The sequence below is a fragment of the Caretta caretta genome, chromosome 8 (genome assembly GCF_965140235.1).
Source record: "Caretta caretta isolate rCarCar2 chromosome 8, rCarCar1.hap1, whole genome shotgun sequence".
Lineage (NCBI taxonomy): Eukaryota > Metazoa > Chordata > Testudines > Cheloniidae > Caretta > Caretta caretta.
Window position 1 is genome coordinate 46,455,134 of NC_134213.1, and position 18,200 is coordinate 46,473,333.

The 18,200-nt window shown below is 42.3% G+C and overlaps 1 protein-coding gene across 7 annotated transcripts in view; it reads right to left on the bottom strand.

The window, feature by feature from the left end:
- Positions 1–16,002, bottom strand: part of DNM3 (dynamin 3) — a 347,110-nt gene extending 331,108 nt beyond the window's left edge. For all 7 annotated transcript variants that reach the window (XR_007357954.2, XR_007357953.2, XM_075131456.1 and 4 more), the window contains exon 1: positions 15,793–16,002. Coding sequence is in view for 5 of the 7 variants with exons in the window: in XM_075131456.1 (XP_074987557.1) it covers positions 15,793–15,938 (146 nt within the window). In the remaining 2 variants the exon portion in view is untranslated. The remainder of the gene's footprint in view (positions 1–15,792) is intronic.
- Between the last annotated feature and the right edge of the window lie 2,198 nt (positions 16,003–18,200).

The window sequence follows — 18,200 nt, forward strand, 5'->3', positions numbered from 1 at the left end:
TCTAGCACCTGGAACCTCTCTTTGGAGATGCTTTCCTCATTGCACCAAGAGACCAAGGACACAAGTCCTAAGGAGAATGGAAGAGAGGTGTGAGAGTGAGCACACTGTGTGCCTGAAGATGACTCTAGGTAGGAGATGTGAGACAAGTCCAAAAACAGCTTGCTATTGAGCTTAAATGGAGAGGATAAAGAATCCTAATTATCACAATTAGGTGCCTTCCTAATGATCCTATTTAATTCTATGGTCATTGAGGGAGGAGCAAAAGTTAAGGTCCTATACATTCAGGAAGGTGGAGATGCTTTACAGAAGCACGCTTAGAAACCCCTGTGGTCATACTTCTCTCCTGATCTCTGGGATGGCAGAGGCTGGCAGAAGTGTCCCCCAGAAACCAAGTATCTTCAGAAAAGTCATGCCTGCTCCATAGACTGGCCAACAATCACTACTTCTCCCCTTAAGGGCTTGTACTAGAGCTGCTAAGAAATTAATGCCAAAAGTTACTGCACTCTCAGTGGTGGAGTTTTCCAACAGTCAAGGACAAGTGGAGAAAACAATTACTTGGAGAGGGGGTTTGGGGGGGAAGCCCTGAAGAGAAACCTGGGGAAAAAAAATGAAACACACACACTATTGTTGGTACCACCATGCTAATTCTGTCAACATTACCTTATCAGTTACATTTCTGCACAAATAAAGAGATCGCATTCAAGCATGCACTAAAGCCTGGAAAACATAAGAAAAAACAACTTTCCAGTATGAAAGATCTTATGTTAAAAGTTCACTGACTTAACATAAGTGAAAGCTTTCAAAAGAGTCTAGATAATGTTTAGAGGGCTGCACACTAGCTATCCCATGACAGTGATGACAACATGCCAGCCGAAAGCATAGAGATAAAGAGGTGAGATGAAACACTGCTCTGTTCATGCTGATTCTACTTCAGCTGTGCCTTTATTTGCTGCACTAACCAATCAGGATGCTGCCGGTAGGGCCCAGTAAGCAAACTATTGTACGCACCATACAGCCCTTCTCTGTGGCAGGCATCCAGAACATTACAGCATCGTATCAAATCTGCAAAACTACTCCTTTTTCTTGTAAGACAAAGTAAAATTTTCTGTTATCTACTGCCCAGATGGTGTCCTCCACTAATTTCAAGGGGGGTGAGGGGGAAGAGAATCAGGAAGACTTAAAATGTCTATGTTAAAGAGTAAAATATGTGTCTTCATGCCAATAATGTATTTTGTTCTAACACCGAAACGTTCACTCACATGAGAGGGCTAATTTGCACAGGGTGTTAGTGAGTAGAGGTATGGCATTAAAAAAAAATTATATATATATATATATATACACACACACGCATGCAGTGAGATTTTGCATCTCCCTACAAGTATGGGGAGATCAAAAATTCCTGTGTCACCTAACATCACATCAGTATTCTGTACAGAAGTTGCCATTATCATCCATAGTTACCACTCTTTATTTGAATGTTTATTTTAGTGAAGGTCTGAGTAGGAAATTATTTCATTCAAAAGTCAGATTTATACATAATTTACTGAATTTCCTATTTGCAATAATTACAAGAAAAATAATGTGGGCACACAACCTTCTACAGATGTGGTGATGATATCAATTTCATAAGCTGAACCACCATGTCATGAATGGCTATTACTCGTTTCACCTTTGATCACTTTATATGTACCCTGGCAACAAGCCCACCTCCACCAGGACTAATTCTAACATCTCAAATCTCAGTGGCACCAACAAAACCTCTGACAAAAATATATCCTTCTTTTGCTCCAAATATGAACCTTCCCAAAAATGTACACTGGTTTGAGACCCAGATCAGCCAATACAGAATTTTTAATTAGTGATATGGTGGAAGGTCTGATATTTCATTTTCTGTCAGGAGCAGAAATAGGACCTTTTTGTCATTAAAATAACATGAAGGCTTTTGCTTCTGCCTCTGGTAGATCACGAGGTGTCAGACCATAAAATTGCCACACTTTTCTATGGAAAAGCTATTTCAGGTCATTTTGAGAGGCTGGAATATTATTGGTTCTAATTTCTCTCTCCTTCTAAAACCCATACAATAGGAATTGCAGTACTAAGGCAGCCTAGCTTTCAGGAGGTTGGATCAATAAAAGCAAGGTGGTTTTAAACCAAAAAGTTTTGTTTCTCATACTAGACATTCACATCTCATTTATCCTGCACATTCCAGCAGCTGCAAAGGACACTGATGTACTGCATGCATGAACCTCAGAATATTACTGAGGCTGATGACACACAAGCTGACAACACACAAGATTAGTGCAAGCTCAAGAGATGTGTAACATTCAAAATTAAGTTAAATTTCTATCTTCCCGCAACCCGAAGACTGAATTACTACCATGGCATAACATTAATGTAGGGTAGGTCTGGTCAAGCCATACCAATGGTTGCCTACTATGAGAAACAACAGTTACCAGCAAGGGAATTAATTTCTCTCTCTCATGTGTGTCATCCATGGCTTTGGCCATAATTGCCAGATCATCACATACAATAGGGTCAGAATATGAACAATCAATCAGTAACAACATAAGGGTAAAGTGGAACATTACACCAAAATCCTTGAAAGTAAATGTTCTTTATTCTCACTAAAAAATAACTGGACACAAACTGAAAGATATGGGCAAGTGGTCCTTCAGTCTAAAGAAGGCCAGGCATACCGAAAAGGAAAGAAAAGAAAAAACATACTCTAGGATTATGCTGATTCCAGTCCCATAAATCCCTCTCCCCAGAGTCAAGGCAAACAAGTCCCAAACTCCCTCGCCTCAGGGTTAACCAAACAGAAGTCCTTTGTTCTCTCCTTTATTCAAGGAGAAAAAAACCCAACAAATCCCAGACATCCTTTTCTCAGCACTTACATGCCCCCACCCCGGCAAACATTTGTTTTCGAATGATTTCCTCTACAGACCAGCTTCCCTCAGAACGACTCTTAGGTTCACCAGCCACTCCTGGTGCTTAACTTCCTCCTTCTACTCCTTTTATATTTTCCAAGCTAGTTTCCAGGAAAACTAATGAGATTGAGCTGCTGCTAGTCCCAGTCCATTAACCCTTGCCTACCATCATAGAATCCTAATAGCCTAGAATTCTGGGGCTTCATGAACCAAGTCCCACATAGGTAGTATAGCCTATCGCTGTCCAAAACCTGTACTTGGTAGGAAAGGGCACTTCTTTTGTAATGGTTAGTGAAAGAATTAATAGATGACCATGTAGCAACTCTGCAGATGTCATCAGACAAGGATGCCACAGTGCCCCTTATGGAGTGTGTAACAAATTTTCTTTGGTGGATCCAGTTTGGCTGCTGAACAGGTCTGGAAGATAGCTCTTTTAATCCACCCTGATACAGAGGTTTAAAATGCCTTACAACTTTTCTTGTGTCTACTACAAAGCATTATGCATTTGCCACTGTTTAATTCATTAAAAACAGAACTTAATACCTATTGCACTTTTAAAAATATCCCAAATACTAGAAATTACTGTGTTAAAAATCTGTTTGATAAACAGCAAACAAATCAAACCTTAAGATAGTTTTAAAATGTAAATTGTATCTTTGTTGATATTCAAAGTGATATTCAGAGTGAAATTCTGGCTGTAGTGAAGTGAATGGTGAAACTCCCATAGAATTCAATCAAATTTCTCCCTTAATTTTGTGGAAGAAAATCTATTTACATATTAGTGTGCAAATATATTAAGCTAAATGTACAATTAATACAAAGCAAAGTTCTCAAATTATAAAATCCCGGCATTGATGCTAGAAGTGCTAGGTTTAAGAGTGCTTCAAAACTCCCCTGTATCTACAGCTATGATTCATAGATTCCAAGACCAGAAGGAACAACTGTGACCTAGTGTGTCCTCTTGTATCAATAACACAAGTCACAGAACTTCCCCCCAAAAAATTCCTAGAGCAGATCTGTTAGAAAAAACATCTAATCTTGATTTCAAAATTGCCACTGATGGAGAATCCACCACGACCCTCAGTAAATTGTTCCAGTGGTTAATTAGCCTCACTGTTAAAGATTCAGGACTTGTTTCCAGTCTGAATTTGTTTAGCTTCAACTTCCAGCCATGGGACTGTGTTCCACCTTTCTCTGCTAGATTGAAGAGATTATTAAATATTTGTTCCTTGAGTAGATACTTACGGACTGTAATCAAGTCATCCCTTAATCTCCTTTGTTAAACTAAATGGATTGAGCCCTATGAGGGCTCAAAAAAGAACTAGAGAAATTCATGGAGGATAGGTCCATCAATGGCTATTAGCCAGGATGGGCAGGGATGGTGTCCCTAGCCTCTGTTTGCCAGAAGCTGGGAATGGGTGATAAGGGATGGATCACTTGATGATTGCCTGTTCTGTTCATTACCTCTGGGGCACCTGGCATTGGCCACTGTCAGAAGACAGGCTACTGGGAAAGATGGACCTTTGGTCTAACCCAAGATGGCTTTTTTAATATTCTTACGAGTCTATCCTTTAATCATTCTTCTGGCTCTTCTCAGAACCTCTCCAATTTATCAACATCCTTCTTTAATTGTGGGCACCGGAACTGGATACACTATTCCAGCAGTGGTCACACCAGTGCCAAATACAGAGGTAAAATAAGCTCTCTACTCCTACTCAAGATTCCCCTGTTTAGGCATCCCAGGATCACATTAGCTCTTTTGCCACATCGTCACACGGGTAGCTCATATTCAGCTGACTATCCACCATGACCCCCAAATCTTTTTCAGAGTCCCCCATCCTCTAGAGCATGGCCTGCATTCCTTGTTCCTAGATGGATACATTTACATATAGCCATATTAAAATGCATATTGTTTGCTTGTGCCCAGCTTACCAAGCAATCCAGATCACTCTATTATTGACCTGTCCTCTTCATTATTTCAGATCCCCTAATGTGTGTGTCATCTGTAGACTTTATCAATAATTATTTTATGTTTTCTTCCAGGTCATTAATAAAAATATTAAATAGCATAGGGCCAAGAACCGATCCCTGCAGAACCCAACTGGAACCACAACCACTCAATGACGATCCCCCATTTACAATTACATTTTGAGACCTATCTGCCAGCCAGCTTTTAAGCTATTTAATGTGTGCCATGTTAATTTTATACCCTTCTAGTATTTTAATCAAAATGTTGTGCAGTACCAAGTCAAACACCTTACAGAAGTCTAAGTATACTAAGACAACACCATTACCTTTATCAGCCAACCTTGTAATCTCATCAAAAAAAAGTTATCAAATTAGTTTGACAGGATTTATTTTTCCATAAACCCATACTGATTTGCATTAATTACAGTACCCTACTTTAAATTTTTGTTATTCGAATCCCATATCAGCTGCTCCATTATCTTGCCCAGAATCAACGTCAGGCTGACAGGCCTATAATTACCTCGGTCGTCCCATTTACCCTTTTTAAATATTGGCATACTATTACCTTTCTTTTCCAGTCTTCTTGAACTTCCACACTGTTCCAAGACTTATTGAAAATCAACTTTAATGATCAAGTGAGCTCCTCAGCCAGCTCTTTTAAAACTCTTGGATGCAAGCTATCTGGGCCTGCTCACATAAAAATGTCGACCTTCAGTAGCTTCTATTTAACATCTTCCAGAGATAATAATGGAGTGGAAAGAGTGTTATCATTCCCATATGATGAGACTATATCATCAATCTTCTCTCACATCCCCAAGGCCATCACAGACAGTCTGGCAGTACATCAAAGCCTGGCACATAAATAAATGGGATCTCTAATCAAATAATGCTGCCTTGTTCATTTCAGTGCAACTCATTAAAAAATATGATACAAGGTCACAGTTAATCTTTTCCCATTATAAACGTATTTACACTACATACTGAGACATGCAGCTCCAAAGGATTGCTAGTAGTCCTTACAGCACCATCAAGCTACCAAACGAAGTGAGTCCATACAATGATATTTATTGTTTGTATTGAGGTAGCATGTAGGAACCCCAGTGATAGACTAGGACCCCACTATGCTATACCAAACACAGAACAAAGAGACTTGTCCCTGACTCAAAGAGTTTACAATGTAGTTAAATAGTCTGTGATTACACCAGTAAACACTAACAATTTAACCAGTTGGATAAATTGTTTATTACAGTGGTCCCCAAACTTTTCACCTCACGTCCCCCTTTACCCCATCCACACACACACCCGCCCTCAGATCCAGGGCCGGGAGAAGGGACGAGGCTTCGGAGGGTAGGATGTGGACAAGGGTAAGGGGGCTGAGGCTGGGGCCAGGGCCACAGCTGGGGCCAGGGCTAGGGCTGGCAGACGGGGTCTGGGTGCAGGGCTGGCAGGCGGGGCGCGGCCAGGAGCAGAGCTAGGTGGCACTCCCTCCCCGCCTCTGTGGGGGCTGGCCTGGGCCTAAGCCACACACCCTGAATGTTCCTCTGTGCCCCCCAGGGGGTGCACCCAACAGTTTGGGAACCTCTGGCTTATTGGTCAAGGTGTATTAATACAAATATGATGAACCATGACGAGGAGTTATCAAGAGAAGACACCTGCAAATACCTGTATTAGTACAGAGAAACAACGTCACTGCTGAAACACAAAATGGAGACATACACGCTAAAATGTATTGATGCAACATGACTCATACATAATGTCATGACCAAAACATGCTTTGGGTTATATTTGTAGCTAATATACTCTGATCTTATGATCATGCACTCACGCTTCTCTGTGTCAAAATTAGAAAGGAAAAGGAAACTATTGCTTTATGCCTTTAGCTACTGTCTTTTATGTTTACATTCCTTGGTCTTGCAAGTAACGCTGATTGTCATATTAAACATCTTGTCCATTGTTTATTTGTTTTTGTATTTTGTATCTGAAAAAGAAGAGAAATGTAAAAGATCAAAGGATGCTTAAGACTGTATAACTAAACAATCGGAATCATGTGACTGTATAGCTATGTAATTTGTCTACATGATAATATTACTCAGATACAATACAATCAAGCCTTCCACCCTGCTGAAGCAGTGTGAATCAAATGCAGAGATGTCAAGGGCCAGATTAATGGTGAGAGCGGCAGAGAGAATAGACTGGAACCAAAAAGCATGGGGGAGAGGGTAGAAAAAAAAAAAGCAGTATATGGTCATGTACTTGATCAAATGCAGTGTGTTCTCTAGAGCACCGAATCTGCAGGACACGTTCGTGCAGCCTAATGGCTAACTGCTTTGAAATTAGTTCTATGGCAAAGCACATGATGATTTCTACTGTGGGGATTTGCAGAGGCAATGTTATGAAAGGATAGGCATGACACTGCAGGAAGATAATCCAGTATATATTAAAAACCCAAGGAAGCGTTTGGATTGACATTCTTTAAGGATGCCAAAAGCTAGGTTCTTGTGTAAAAACACCTCGTTCATCAAGTAATAGGGGCTTTTAGATCTGCATAACATAACTAAGTTATTTGTCTTATACGGCTTATTCATCACAATGCGTATCATTTAAGGAGAGAGAATCTATCAGTCTAGATAACTCCTTGTTCAAGTGTATTTTTAGACTTGCTCACCAATGGGTCCTTTTACCACTGCTCATGTGGCAGCTGTAAACACTAATGTAAATGAAAGATGACATTCCTGCATATGAACTTATTTTATAATACTGTTAAATTCTTATACTCCACCTTCCATCTCAGGACTTCACACAGGCGCTATCAAGGTTAACGTTTGAAGCAAGCACCCTTGTATGCATTTTACAGATATGGAAACAGAAACAGAGCGGTTAAGTAACTTGTTCAAGCTGCACAATGAGTCAGTGGCAGAGATGGGAATAGAGTCCCCAAGTCCTGGCTACCTCTATCCTGTTGTAACCATTACACACTTCCTCTCTGTATTTACAGTAGAATAGCCAAGTAGCAGTATTACAAATATCTTTCCTTTAAACGCTCTTCTAGGATTTCTGCTCTGTTTGACCTATTAATAGGGCTATCACATGTTTCAGAAGTTAACGGGAGCGAAATCCTTCCGAGCGTGCCTGTTAGAGAGAACAAAAGAAAAGGACACTGGTAACCTGTTTACTCCCTCTCAGCCACGCCCCAAGTTTAGGACACAATCCTAAGAGGCAGTGAGGACTACATTTTTAAAGTATTTAGGTGTCTCAAGATGCAGATAGGCGCTTCCAAACAACCTCACTAGGCCCCTCCCTCCCACTGGATTTCAAATGGGACATTGAAATCAATAGGCTGTAGGCACCTAGGTGCTTTCGAGAATCTCACTAAGTGCTTATATACCTTTAAAAATCTGGCCACAGGTTCCTCCTATGAAATAAGTGTTCTCAATTCAAGGGCAACAAAGATCTCAGCATTGTGCTAGATTGGACTGCTAACAGACACCTCTTACATGTTTTAAAAGGTTATTTAGGTCCTGAACAGACCCAAAATATTAAGTTCATGGTTACTATAAAGTCATCAATATATCCTAGTCCTATACAGGATAGGAAAGTTACATGAAGAGTATCCTCTATATAACCATTACATAGAAGTGTTCTTTGATTATTCTGAACTGTTTACAATCCAACTGAGCAAGGATCAAACTCTCATGATTCACATCTGGGCTCAAGTCAGATAACATGACACTGTCTGCCTTACAACTAATCATCTGAAAGCTATTTTTTGTAAAGAGAAGGCCTATGAAAATGTTTACATACCATCTGCTAATACATTTTGACTTGACATCCCTACAAACTGCTTAAATACTGGATTAAGAGCCTCAGGTACCAGACTACATGTCCGAGAGCTCACTCTACTGTTCATTATCAAACACAGGTTTCCTTAAAAAAAAGGTAAGCATTCTAACAATTAAGAGTATCTGCCAAAAATAAGGAGGAGGTTGCTTAAACTGAAAATTCTAAGGAAAAAACCTTGCCCTCTACATGAAGAGTATCAATTTGTTCACTTGTTGTCGAATGTATTATAGTGAAGTACACATTTATTTGTGTTTACACATTGCACCTAGCAATAATTCTCTAAGCTTGTATGCATGAATAGCAGTTCAAAATCCACATCTATCAAGTTCATATTTAAGGGTGGCGTAGGGGGAAAGTAATCCCTATCACGTATACACATTTAGAGGTTGTAGAACAGTTATAAATATGATATGTTGGAAGGATATTAAATAGGGAACTAGACAATGGCACATGACCTCTATTCGGTGGAATATATATTTAAATACCCAGAAACAATGCAGTACACCAGAATATTCTGATTAATGGAGTAACCACAAGCAGTACAATGTTTTAATTAAACTGACGGAAAGAAGGGAAATTACATGTTTGAAGAAGAGGATTTCCACTTTCATTCGATCCTTGAGATTAAAAAATACACACACACACACACACACCCCTGTATTTTAGTTTGAATCTACTGTTGCTTTTCTCTGGTCTGAAAAGCTGGAGAAAAAGCTACCAATTTTCTAGGAGATTCCTCGCTGGTTAATCCTATGACAGTACAATTTATTATTACAGTTAAAATCATTGTAGCCATTGTACTCTATGCCTCCCTAGAATGCACAAACTCCATTAAACAGGTGTTTTCTCTGCAAATATCAAATGCTTAGCTTCGACAGTCAGCTGAACTCTCTTCTTTTTCCCCCTCACAACTTGATATAGACTTTTAGCATTACCAATTACCACGGCAAGGTAAAAGAATTACATATGCACATGAGGAAATGCTGTCATTTGGGAAACATGCACAGGTACATGTTTGAAAGAGGGAACAAAAACTAGAATAAAAACAACACATGCTGCTGCTAAAGAATAAGTACGGGTGAGGAAATGGTCAAGAAATAATGGTAGATTCTAAGAAGGCAGCAAAATCATATTACAGAACAGAACCTCAGGCTTTGAAAATTAAAGTGCCCAGTCTGCTGTGTATGTTTGACTGTGAATGACGTGATTATAATCAAAAGTCTACATACATCCCGTATAAAGCAATTACTTTGCCACATGCCAATTACATTAAGCAAAGTAGAAAATAGAGAGTTTTCATTTTTGAAATCTAATTATTAATATTTAAATATTCATAAAAGTCAGAAAATAAGGTTATTCCACTTAGGACTGAATAAAGAGCCTCTGAAAAGAGCACAATAAGCATAGGGGAGCTGCCATCTTAAAAATTCACTCTGCTGAATGGATTCTCCTCTGGACAAGTCTCTGCTGTGCTTTTCCCAACTTCTGAAAGCCATTCACATTAGGTACAATTTACAAGTTTGCTTCCTGCCCTCCTGCCATTATTTTTCTTTTATATTATTACTCATTAGCTTCCAGGGAAAATTTTCAAAAAGCACAAATGGGGTACAAAGAAAAGGAGTACTTGTGGCACCTTAGAGACTAACCAATTTATTTGAGCATGAGCTTTCGTGAGCTACAGCTCACTTCATCGGATGCAGGTACAGACCTTGGGGTACAGACCTTGATCAGGCACCTACTAAAGTCAATGGTACAGAACCAGGCACAGATCCTCAAAGGTACTTGGGCCCCTAACTTCCATTGATTTAAACAGCAGTTAAGCCCCTAATGCTTTTGAGGATCTGAGCCTAGGTGCCCAATTCTCATTGACTTGCAATGGCAATCAGGTACCTAACTTTTCTTTATGCCTTTGACTTTCTCTCCTGCTGGCTCCCACACTGCTAGACTCCTTGGTTATTAGTTTGTGCACATTTACTTTTACTACAATTATCCACCAAGGCTGGGGGGGGGGGGGGGGGGACAGAATGGAAGAATGTGTGTTGTTCTTACAGTCTGCGTTCCTCAGACAGTGGTAGACAATACCGTTTCCTCCAAATGTGTAGCACAAATGCTCCCCTGGGGGAAGGACTCGCCAGAGGGGCGCAGACAACCTCTCATTTGTTCTCCAGTCTTAAGAGAGTCTCTAGATGTTACACTGTCAAAGAAAACCTTCAAAATATGCCCCAAATGTAACCAAATCAGAAATCTCTGCCTAAGTTTGCACTGACTCCAAAATACCGGCTCTGAACTGTGAACATTATGCGTTTCAATGGGTGCTAACTCAGCTATCAGTGATGATGCTGTTGAAATTGCATGAATTTGCAATAGTGCATTTAAAGTAAGTAACACAAATTTCGCCCTGCTACAGGAGTCTCATTACGACAAGAATTTCCGGCCGTTGCTCAGTTTTGTGAAAGCAAAATAATAATACTAATACCTATCTCAAAGTCCTTTGCAAAGGAAGCAAGTATTATTTACTCCCATTTTACTGATGGGGAAACAAAGGCACAGCACGGTGACAATACCCAGCTGGATGTGGCAGAGCAGGGATAGACAACCTGGGTTCTATCAGTCCCAGTCTAGTGCTCTATCCACCAGTCCACACTGCTCCCCAGGGCTGTCCTTATCCCTATGCAAAGTATGCAGCTGCGTAGGGCACCAGGAAATTTGGAATGCCCTGCGCAGCTGCATGCTGCTCCAGCCTCTGCCCCTCCTCTACCCTAGAGCCCCTGCCCCTGCTCCACCCCAGCCCTGCCCCCACTCCACCCATTCCCCAAAGCCCCCGCCCCATTCCGCTCCACCTCTTCCTGCCCCTGAGGAGTGCTGCAGAGCCAGGCCTGCGCTCCCCGGTGGCAGGAAGTGCAGTGACCCGGCCCCAGCCACATCACCGGTGAGTGCTGGGGAGGGGTGGTTCCCTCCTACCCCCCAAGCCAACCGCCCCCCCCCCCGAGGCCTGGGGCCCCACACACACACCCCGCGGGGGGACTACATAGGGCCCCAGAATGGCTAGGGACAGCCCTGCTGCCCCCTTCACATAATTCCAAAGTTTGTAGTTTGTAACTGCAAGTTCAGAGACCAGACTTCCACTGACTGCCATTAGTACTTCTGTGCCCTCCACAACCTCCACTATTAAACAAACTTCATACTGCTACCTTAGAGGACAAAACCAATGTGCATCATTCACCCATTGCACAGACAAGATAACTGAGAACTTGTACAAAATCACTTCACTCAGAGCTGGAAACAGAACCCAAGTCTTAGAGTCAAGCCTCAGACATTCTCCCATACAGCCTTTCAGAAGGGCTACTGCAAACTAGATGCTGCTGTACTCCACACTAACAAAGTGTGCCTACACCTAGCAGTCAGGTCACAGAGATTCACAACTCATAGTGCTTTCACACTAGAAAATCGGATTACTCAAGTAGTAGAGAGAGGCTCATGCTTTTACATCCAGCGATCCAGCTTCCACAGACAACCCCAACAGGGACATTGTCACATTAGTTATGCTGTCTGTAACCAATAGTCCCCAATCTACTCCCAGTGCTAAAATGAGAAACCAAGAATCCTGATGCCCAGCATTCCACTACTGCCTCACAAACACTTGTGAAATCCACTGACAACATGCGTCACATCTCCATGCATGGTCTGGTCCACACAGGATAACATACTTTCCCACCACAGGTAATGCTATAGCTGAATTGGAGTGATCTGTACTGTGGTTATGAAGACTGTGGGTTCAAAAACTGCTGATGAAAAAAGAATACATATATGTGTAAGTGAGTGTAAGGACCGTGGACTGATTTTATATTGCAAAACATGGTATTTGATGTGGATTTGAATGCTCTGTTATTACCTGTTTGACTGTTACATTTTCACTATCTGTATTTGGTTTAGTGACAGCTTTCCCTTGGATACAACAAGGTAAAGCACACTCAGCATGCGTGAGACTGACAGCAATGTATGAGAGATTTTGCATATGTCCGAGTAGGATGTCATGCCTGTGTAAACTCCAGAAAGGTAAGAACTTGATTTAATAAGGTTATTGTTTCCAAAAATTTAGCTTCACTCTCATCAGTATTTATAGGGACAGCAATGCCCTGAGGCATCCCAGTGCATAGGTGCTGGAACTAGTGGTGCTAGGGTTGCAGCCTCACCCTCTCGCTTGAAGTGGTTTCCATCATATACGGGGTTTACAGTTTGGTTCAGTGGCTCTCAGCACCCCCACTATACAAACTGTTCCAGTACCCCTGTCCCAGTGAGTTGTAAAGCCTGTCACTGGTAGGTCACCAGTGTAAATCCGGCCCAGCTCAGCAGGGATTAAAAGGTTGTAGCCATCACAACTATATGAGATGAGTCTGGCAAATCCACGTTGCAGTTCCCACATCATGGATTCACCACTTTACTTTGCACTAGATGGTAGTCTCTTACCACTAGTATCAGAGGGGTAACCATGTTAGTCTGCATCCACAAAAATGACAAGGAGTCTAGTGGCACCTTAAATACTAACATTTATTAGGGCATAAAGCTTTTGTGAGTAAAAAACCCACTTCTTTAAGGTGCCACCAGACTCCTTGTTGTTTTTGTCTCTTACCACATTTTGTAAAGAGCCTAGAACTATGGGTCCTCAGGATCCTCACTGCAGGAGCTCTCACTAGAAGATCAAAATGATCTTCTTTACTATAAGCGTGAAAGTGGGCAACACTGCAATTGTCAAAAACACTGCAGGTGGGCAGGGGGAGTGCAAAAATGATAAATCAGTCCAAAAACATGATTTAAACTCTTGGTTGGTGGTTTTTTGTTTTGTTTTTTAAACTCACATTTTGGGGGCCAATCCCAGGATTTTTGAACTTTTGGGACTGGCAGTTCTGTCAATACCAGCTGGCTATTTCATTGCTTATCAAAGCATGTGAGAAAGGAGAAGTATTGTATTATAAAGATCTACACACCAACAGTTTCCAAAGGAGGGAGGACTATGTGGAAGACATGCACATCTTAATTTAGGGTAAGTGCTCCCACACATGGTGAGGTTATACTGAGCAGCACATTGGTTTGTTTCCCCCCCCCCTTAAGTGGATCTCTGCTTTCAAAAGGTTAGAAAATGCTGATATATTACACCAGTATTTAACACCACATTTGGTTCTGTACATGCACTATGAATTGTACAAGCGTTTATACATATGCCGGTATACCACCTTTGGCAAAAATTTGAAGAAAAAAAATGAAAAAATCTAAAAGACTGAATTCTGAATACTGTAGCATAAAGTTCCTACTGTATGTCCTGCCAAGTAATGCCTACTACAATGGCAATGAGTGAGACCAAAACACAGCCACAAAGGCTACAACACTGCATACAACAATAGTTATATCAGTTTTAAGCCAAACCCATTGATCAGCAAAAACTAGAATCCCATGTGGTATTTATAGTTGTTTCTTCAACATTTATATTTTCCCAGAAAGATCACTATTAAGTATCCAAGCATAATAAGATTTTAACTGATGTTATCCAAGTTATACTAATTTTTTTCTACATCACAGAAACAAATGAGCTCTTCATAAATATTTTGAGACCGAACAGTGTTCGGTTAAAGGCCAATAAACCTTATGACAGGTTTCAGAGTAGCAGCCATGTTAGTCTGTATCCGCAAAAAGAAAAGGAGTACTTGTGGCACCTTACAACAATAAATGTTAGTCTCTAATGTGCCACAAGTACTCCTTTTCTTTTTGCGAATAAACTTTATGTCCTCCTTAAAAAATAAAAAAAGCTCTATTCCCCTAATCATTTTACATTCCCTTGATTAGTTCTGCAGCACTGGAAGTTGTGAAATATGCCAATGGCGACTAGCTCCTGCATAACCTTTGTGCCCAGTAGCAATCGCATCAGGAACCTTGTCTATTTCTCAGAGGGAAGTACAGATTGAGCTCAACACAACACCGTCCTCTTGGATCTCTAGCATAGATAAACTGCACAAGAAAGGTAAATGATAGCCCATTCCCATACGTGATCTGTGAAGTCAGTTGTATGATTTTAATGCTACAGATCTTTCAGCCAAGAGAAAGATTTGGACAAACATACACTCCCCCAAAACATGCACAACATGGATTTCTCCAATATATACACATCAGTATTTACAGACACAAAACCTTTGTTTCTGACACCTGTGAGGAAATTTGTGGCTCTCGCTGGATGGGATTCACTAGAGACTACAACATGTTTCTTCTCTTTATTAAACTCCCCACCCCCGTCGGTTTTGTAAGGGCTGCTTAAGAAAGCATTTAACCTGAAATAAATGACATGGGTGGGTGCTGTTTTCTGGAGTGACTTAGCATCCCTGGCTGGCTGGCAGCAGCCTCTGCAGGCTGTGAGCAAACCTTCGTTAACTGGAAGATATCAAAATCCCCCGGCCATCCCTCCCTGCACTATTCCCTCGTAATTCAACCTTGTACAATTCTACCAGCAACCCATCTGGGGCAAGTCACCTCTCACTGGCCCTTCGGTTCTCACAGCAAGGAAGGACAAGTGGATTTTCATAACGACTTTGCAAAGAGCTATAAATGTTACGGCCTCCGCTGATTTACCTGCCCCCAGAGCTTTTGCTGACTCAAGCATTAACTGTAAAGGGCACCCCGTGGGGAGGGGGAATTTCAGGGAGGCAATTCGCGGGGGGAAGCTGTGGGTTTGGGGGATGTTAGCAGGGTGAGTGGTTTCAGAGAAGGGATTTGGAGGAGCCCCGGGATTTGGGGCTGTAGATCCGAGGGGGTGGGAGAGGGGTAATTCCCAAGAGGTAGCTCAGGGAAGGCTGAGGGCCAGGGGATAACAGGAGGAAGCGGTAGCTTTCGGGGGGCGAGAGGGGCCGGGGGAGGCTGCGGGTTCGGCGGGGGCGCGAGGATGATAAAGGGGGCCGGGGCCGTTAGAGGGGGCCGGGAGGCGTGATAACCGGGGGGGGGGGGGCGCGATGGGCTCGGCAGCCGGCTCCGCCTGAGCTCGCCCCGGCCCGCCGGGCTCCCCGCCGCCCCTCACCTGGAGACGAAGTTCTCCAGCACCGAGCTCTTGCCGGCGCTCTGCCCGCCCACCACGGCGATCTGCGGCAGCTCCAACAGGCAGCTCTGCCCCAGCGCCGCGAAGGCGTCCTGCAGCCGGTTCACCAGCTCGATGAGCCCCTCCATCCCGCCGCCGCCGAGACCAGGTAACGGACCAGGCTGAGCGGCGCGCGCATGCCCAGTGCCCAGCGCGCCCGGGGGCGGTGCCGCCCAGCCAGGCCACGCCCACTGCGCCGGCAGGACACGCCCCCCCCACGCGCCCGCGCGCACACGACACTTCACATAGATGGGGGGGGGGGGGGGTTTAAAAGCTAAATCATGAGATTGTTTTTTACCCGCTCCGTTGGGAGCCCGTTGTGTTCACCTTTTGCTGTCTGCAGATGTTATGGACACAGAGGTCACGTTTTCAAGCTTTTCTCCATACCTCTAGGGCCTCAAAACTTTTGTTTTTAAAATGAGGGCCAAGAGCAGGGGGTCAAACAAACAAACAAAGGTTGCAACCAGCTTCTGTTCTAAACCCCTTCTTTCTATCCTACCTCTGACTGTGGGTTGGAGAAAGCACGACTTACATTAGAAATGCCTTACTGTCCTTTTAGGTATCTGAAGAAACCCTGCTAATTAGCTGAGGATTATTTTTAATCCATTTTTTGTCTCCTCCTAGCTCAACTATAGCTTCTTACTACCCCCTTCCAACTCCCCCTTCAGCTAGCACTCCTTGAAAATGCTTTAGGCAGCTGTATATGAAGAAAATTGTTTACAATAAAGCAAAAAGGAGTACTCAGCTCTGGGCTAGCAACCTCTGGCTGAAGGAACATAGGTGAGGGGCTGGGTGTCAAATCTTGTGTGTTCACCATTTTACAACCATTTATATAAACATTGAAGCTGTATCATGATCAGGGAACTGGGCCTATCTTCCTACCAGAGGCCATGTATCAGAGACCTACCAGCTAGCCCCCAGCTGATAGCAATATAGCAACTTGATAACTAAAATATGACACCTTAGAGACTAACAAATTTATTAGAGCATAAGCTTTCCTGAGCTACAGCTCACTTCATCGGATGCATTCAGTGGAAAATATAGTGGGAAGACTTTATACGCACAGAGAACATGAACCAAGGGGTGTTACCATACACACTGTAACAAGAGTGATGGTAACAGCCCTTGGTTCATGTTCTCTGTGCATATAAAGTCTTCCCACTATATTTTCCACTGAATGCATCCGATGAAGTGAGCTGTAGCTCAGGAAAGCTTATGCTCTAATAAATTTGTTAGTCTCTAAGATACCATAAGGACTCCTTTTCTTTTTACGGATACAGACCAACACAGCTGCTACTCTGAAACCTACAATAACGAAAGTTATGAATGATTTTCAGCATTGTACATCCTGTGTAAGCCTGCTTTTGGCTAGTTGCACCCTAGAGAGGAGATAAGGGTTCTAGAGAGGACAGCTTTTCTTTTGTATGCGGTGTTAGTGTAGCCATGTTGGTCCCAGAATATTAGAGAGATGAAGTGGGTGACAAGGTAACTTGTCTCTCTTACCAACAGAAGTTGGTCCAATGAAAGCTATTATCTCCCCCACCTTGTCTCAGCTTTTTTTCTAGCTTGAGTGGTAATGGCCTGTTCTTTTTGGAACTCTTGAACAAGGTTTCTGCCTCCAGCTTTGCATGTGTTTAGGCTCCCTCCTACAACTGGCTTCATGTGTCCAGATGGCTGCTCTCCAACAGAGCCCCATTTATATGAAGGGTTCTGCACAGAAGCCACCCACACAGAGCCAGTTGGAAGATTAAAGAACCTTGGAGATGCTATGGCCTCTCCCCCATGAAGGTTCCATCAAAGATCCCATTCTAAGACTGATTTTCATTCATCGTGTAACAAAAAGGAAAGCAAGCTGTAAAGAAAACCAAGCTTGCAATATTGTATGGTTAAAAAGCTGAAAATTATAATGTCCTGTAAAAATTCAGTAAATATTTCTTGACCTGAGGAAATTTAAATGTCTCCTTTTTTAAAACGTTGGCAAAGTGGCCATGGATCTGCTCCAAGAAGTGACATTACACCACAAAACATGAAACTTAAGTAGAGTTTGACACTGGCTCGTACAACAGCCACTTTTCAAGAATAGGGAGAGTAAAGAAGTTGCCATTATTTTAAACTAGAAATGATTCTTTGACAGTGAAATTGATGCAGAATATTTTCATTGCGGACATCTGAACTGGTCCAGGCTACAAGATATGGACAAATGACTCCTCCTGCTCCATTAGCTACTAAAACTCCCCCTGAGCTTAGGGAGAATATGTGGGAAACCATTTTCTTAAAGTGGTGAACTTCAGCGATTTGCTGAAAGTTACAGGGAATTTGTTACAGTGCCAGAAACTGAAACTTGGTCTCAA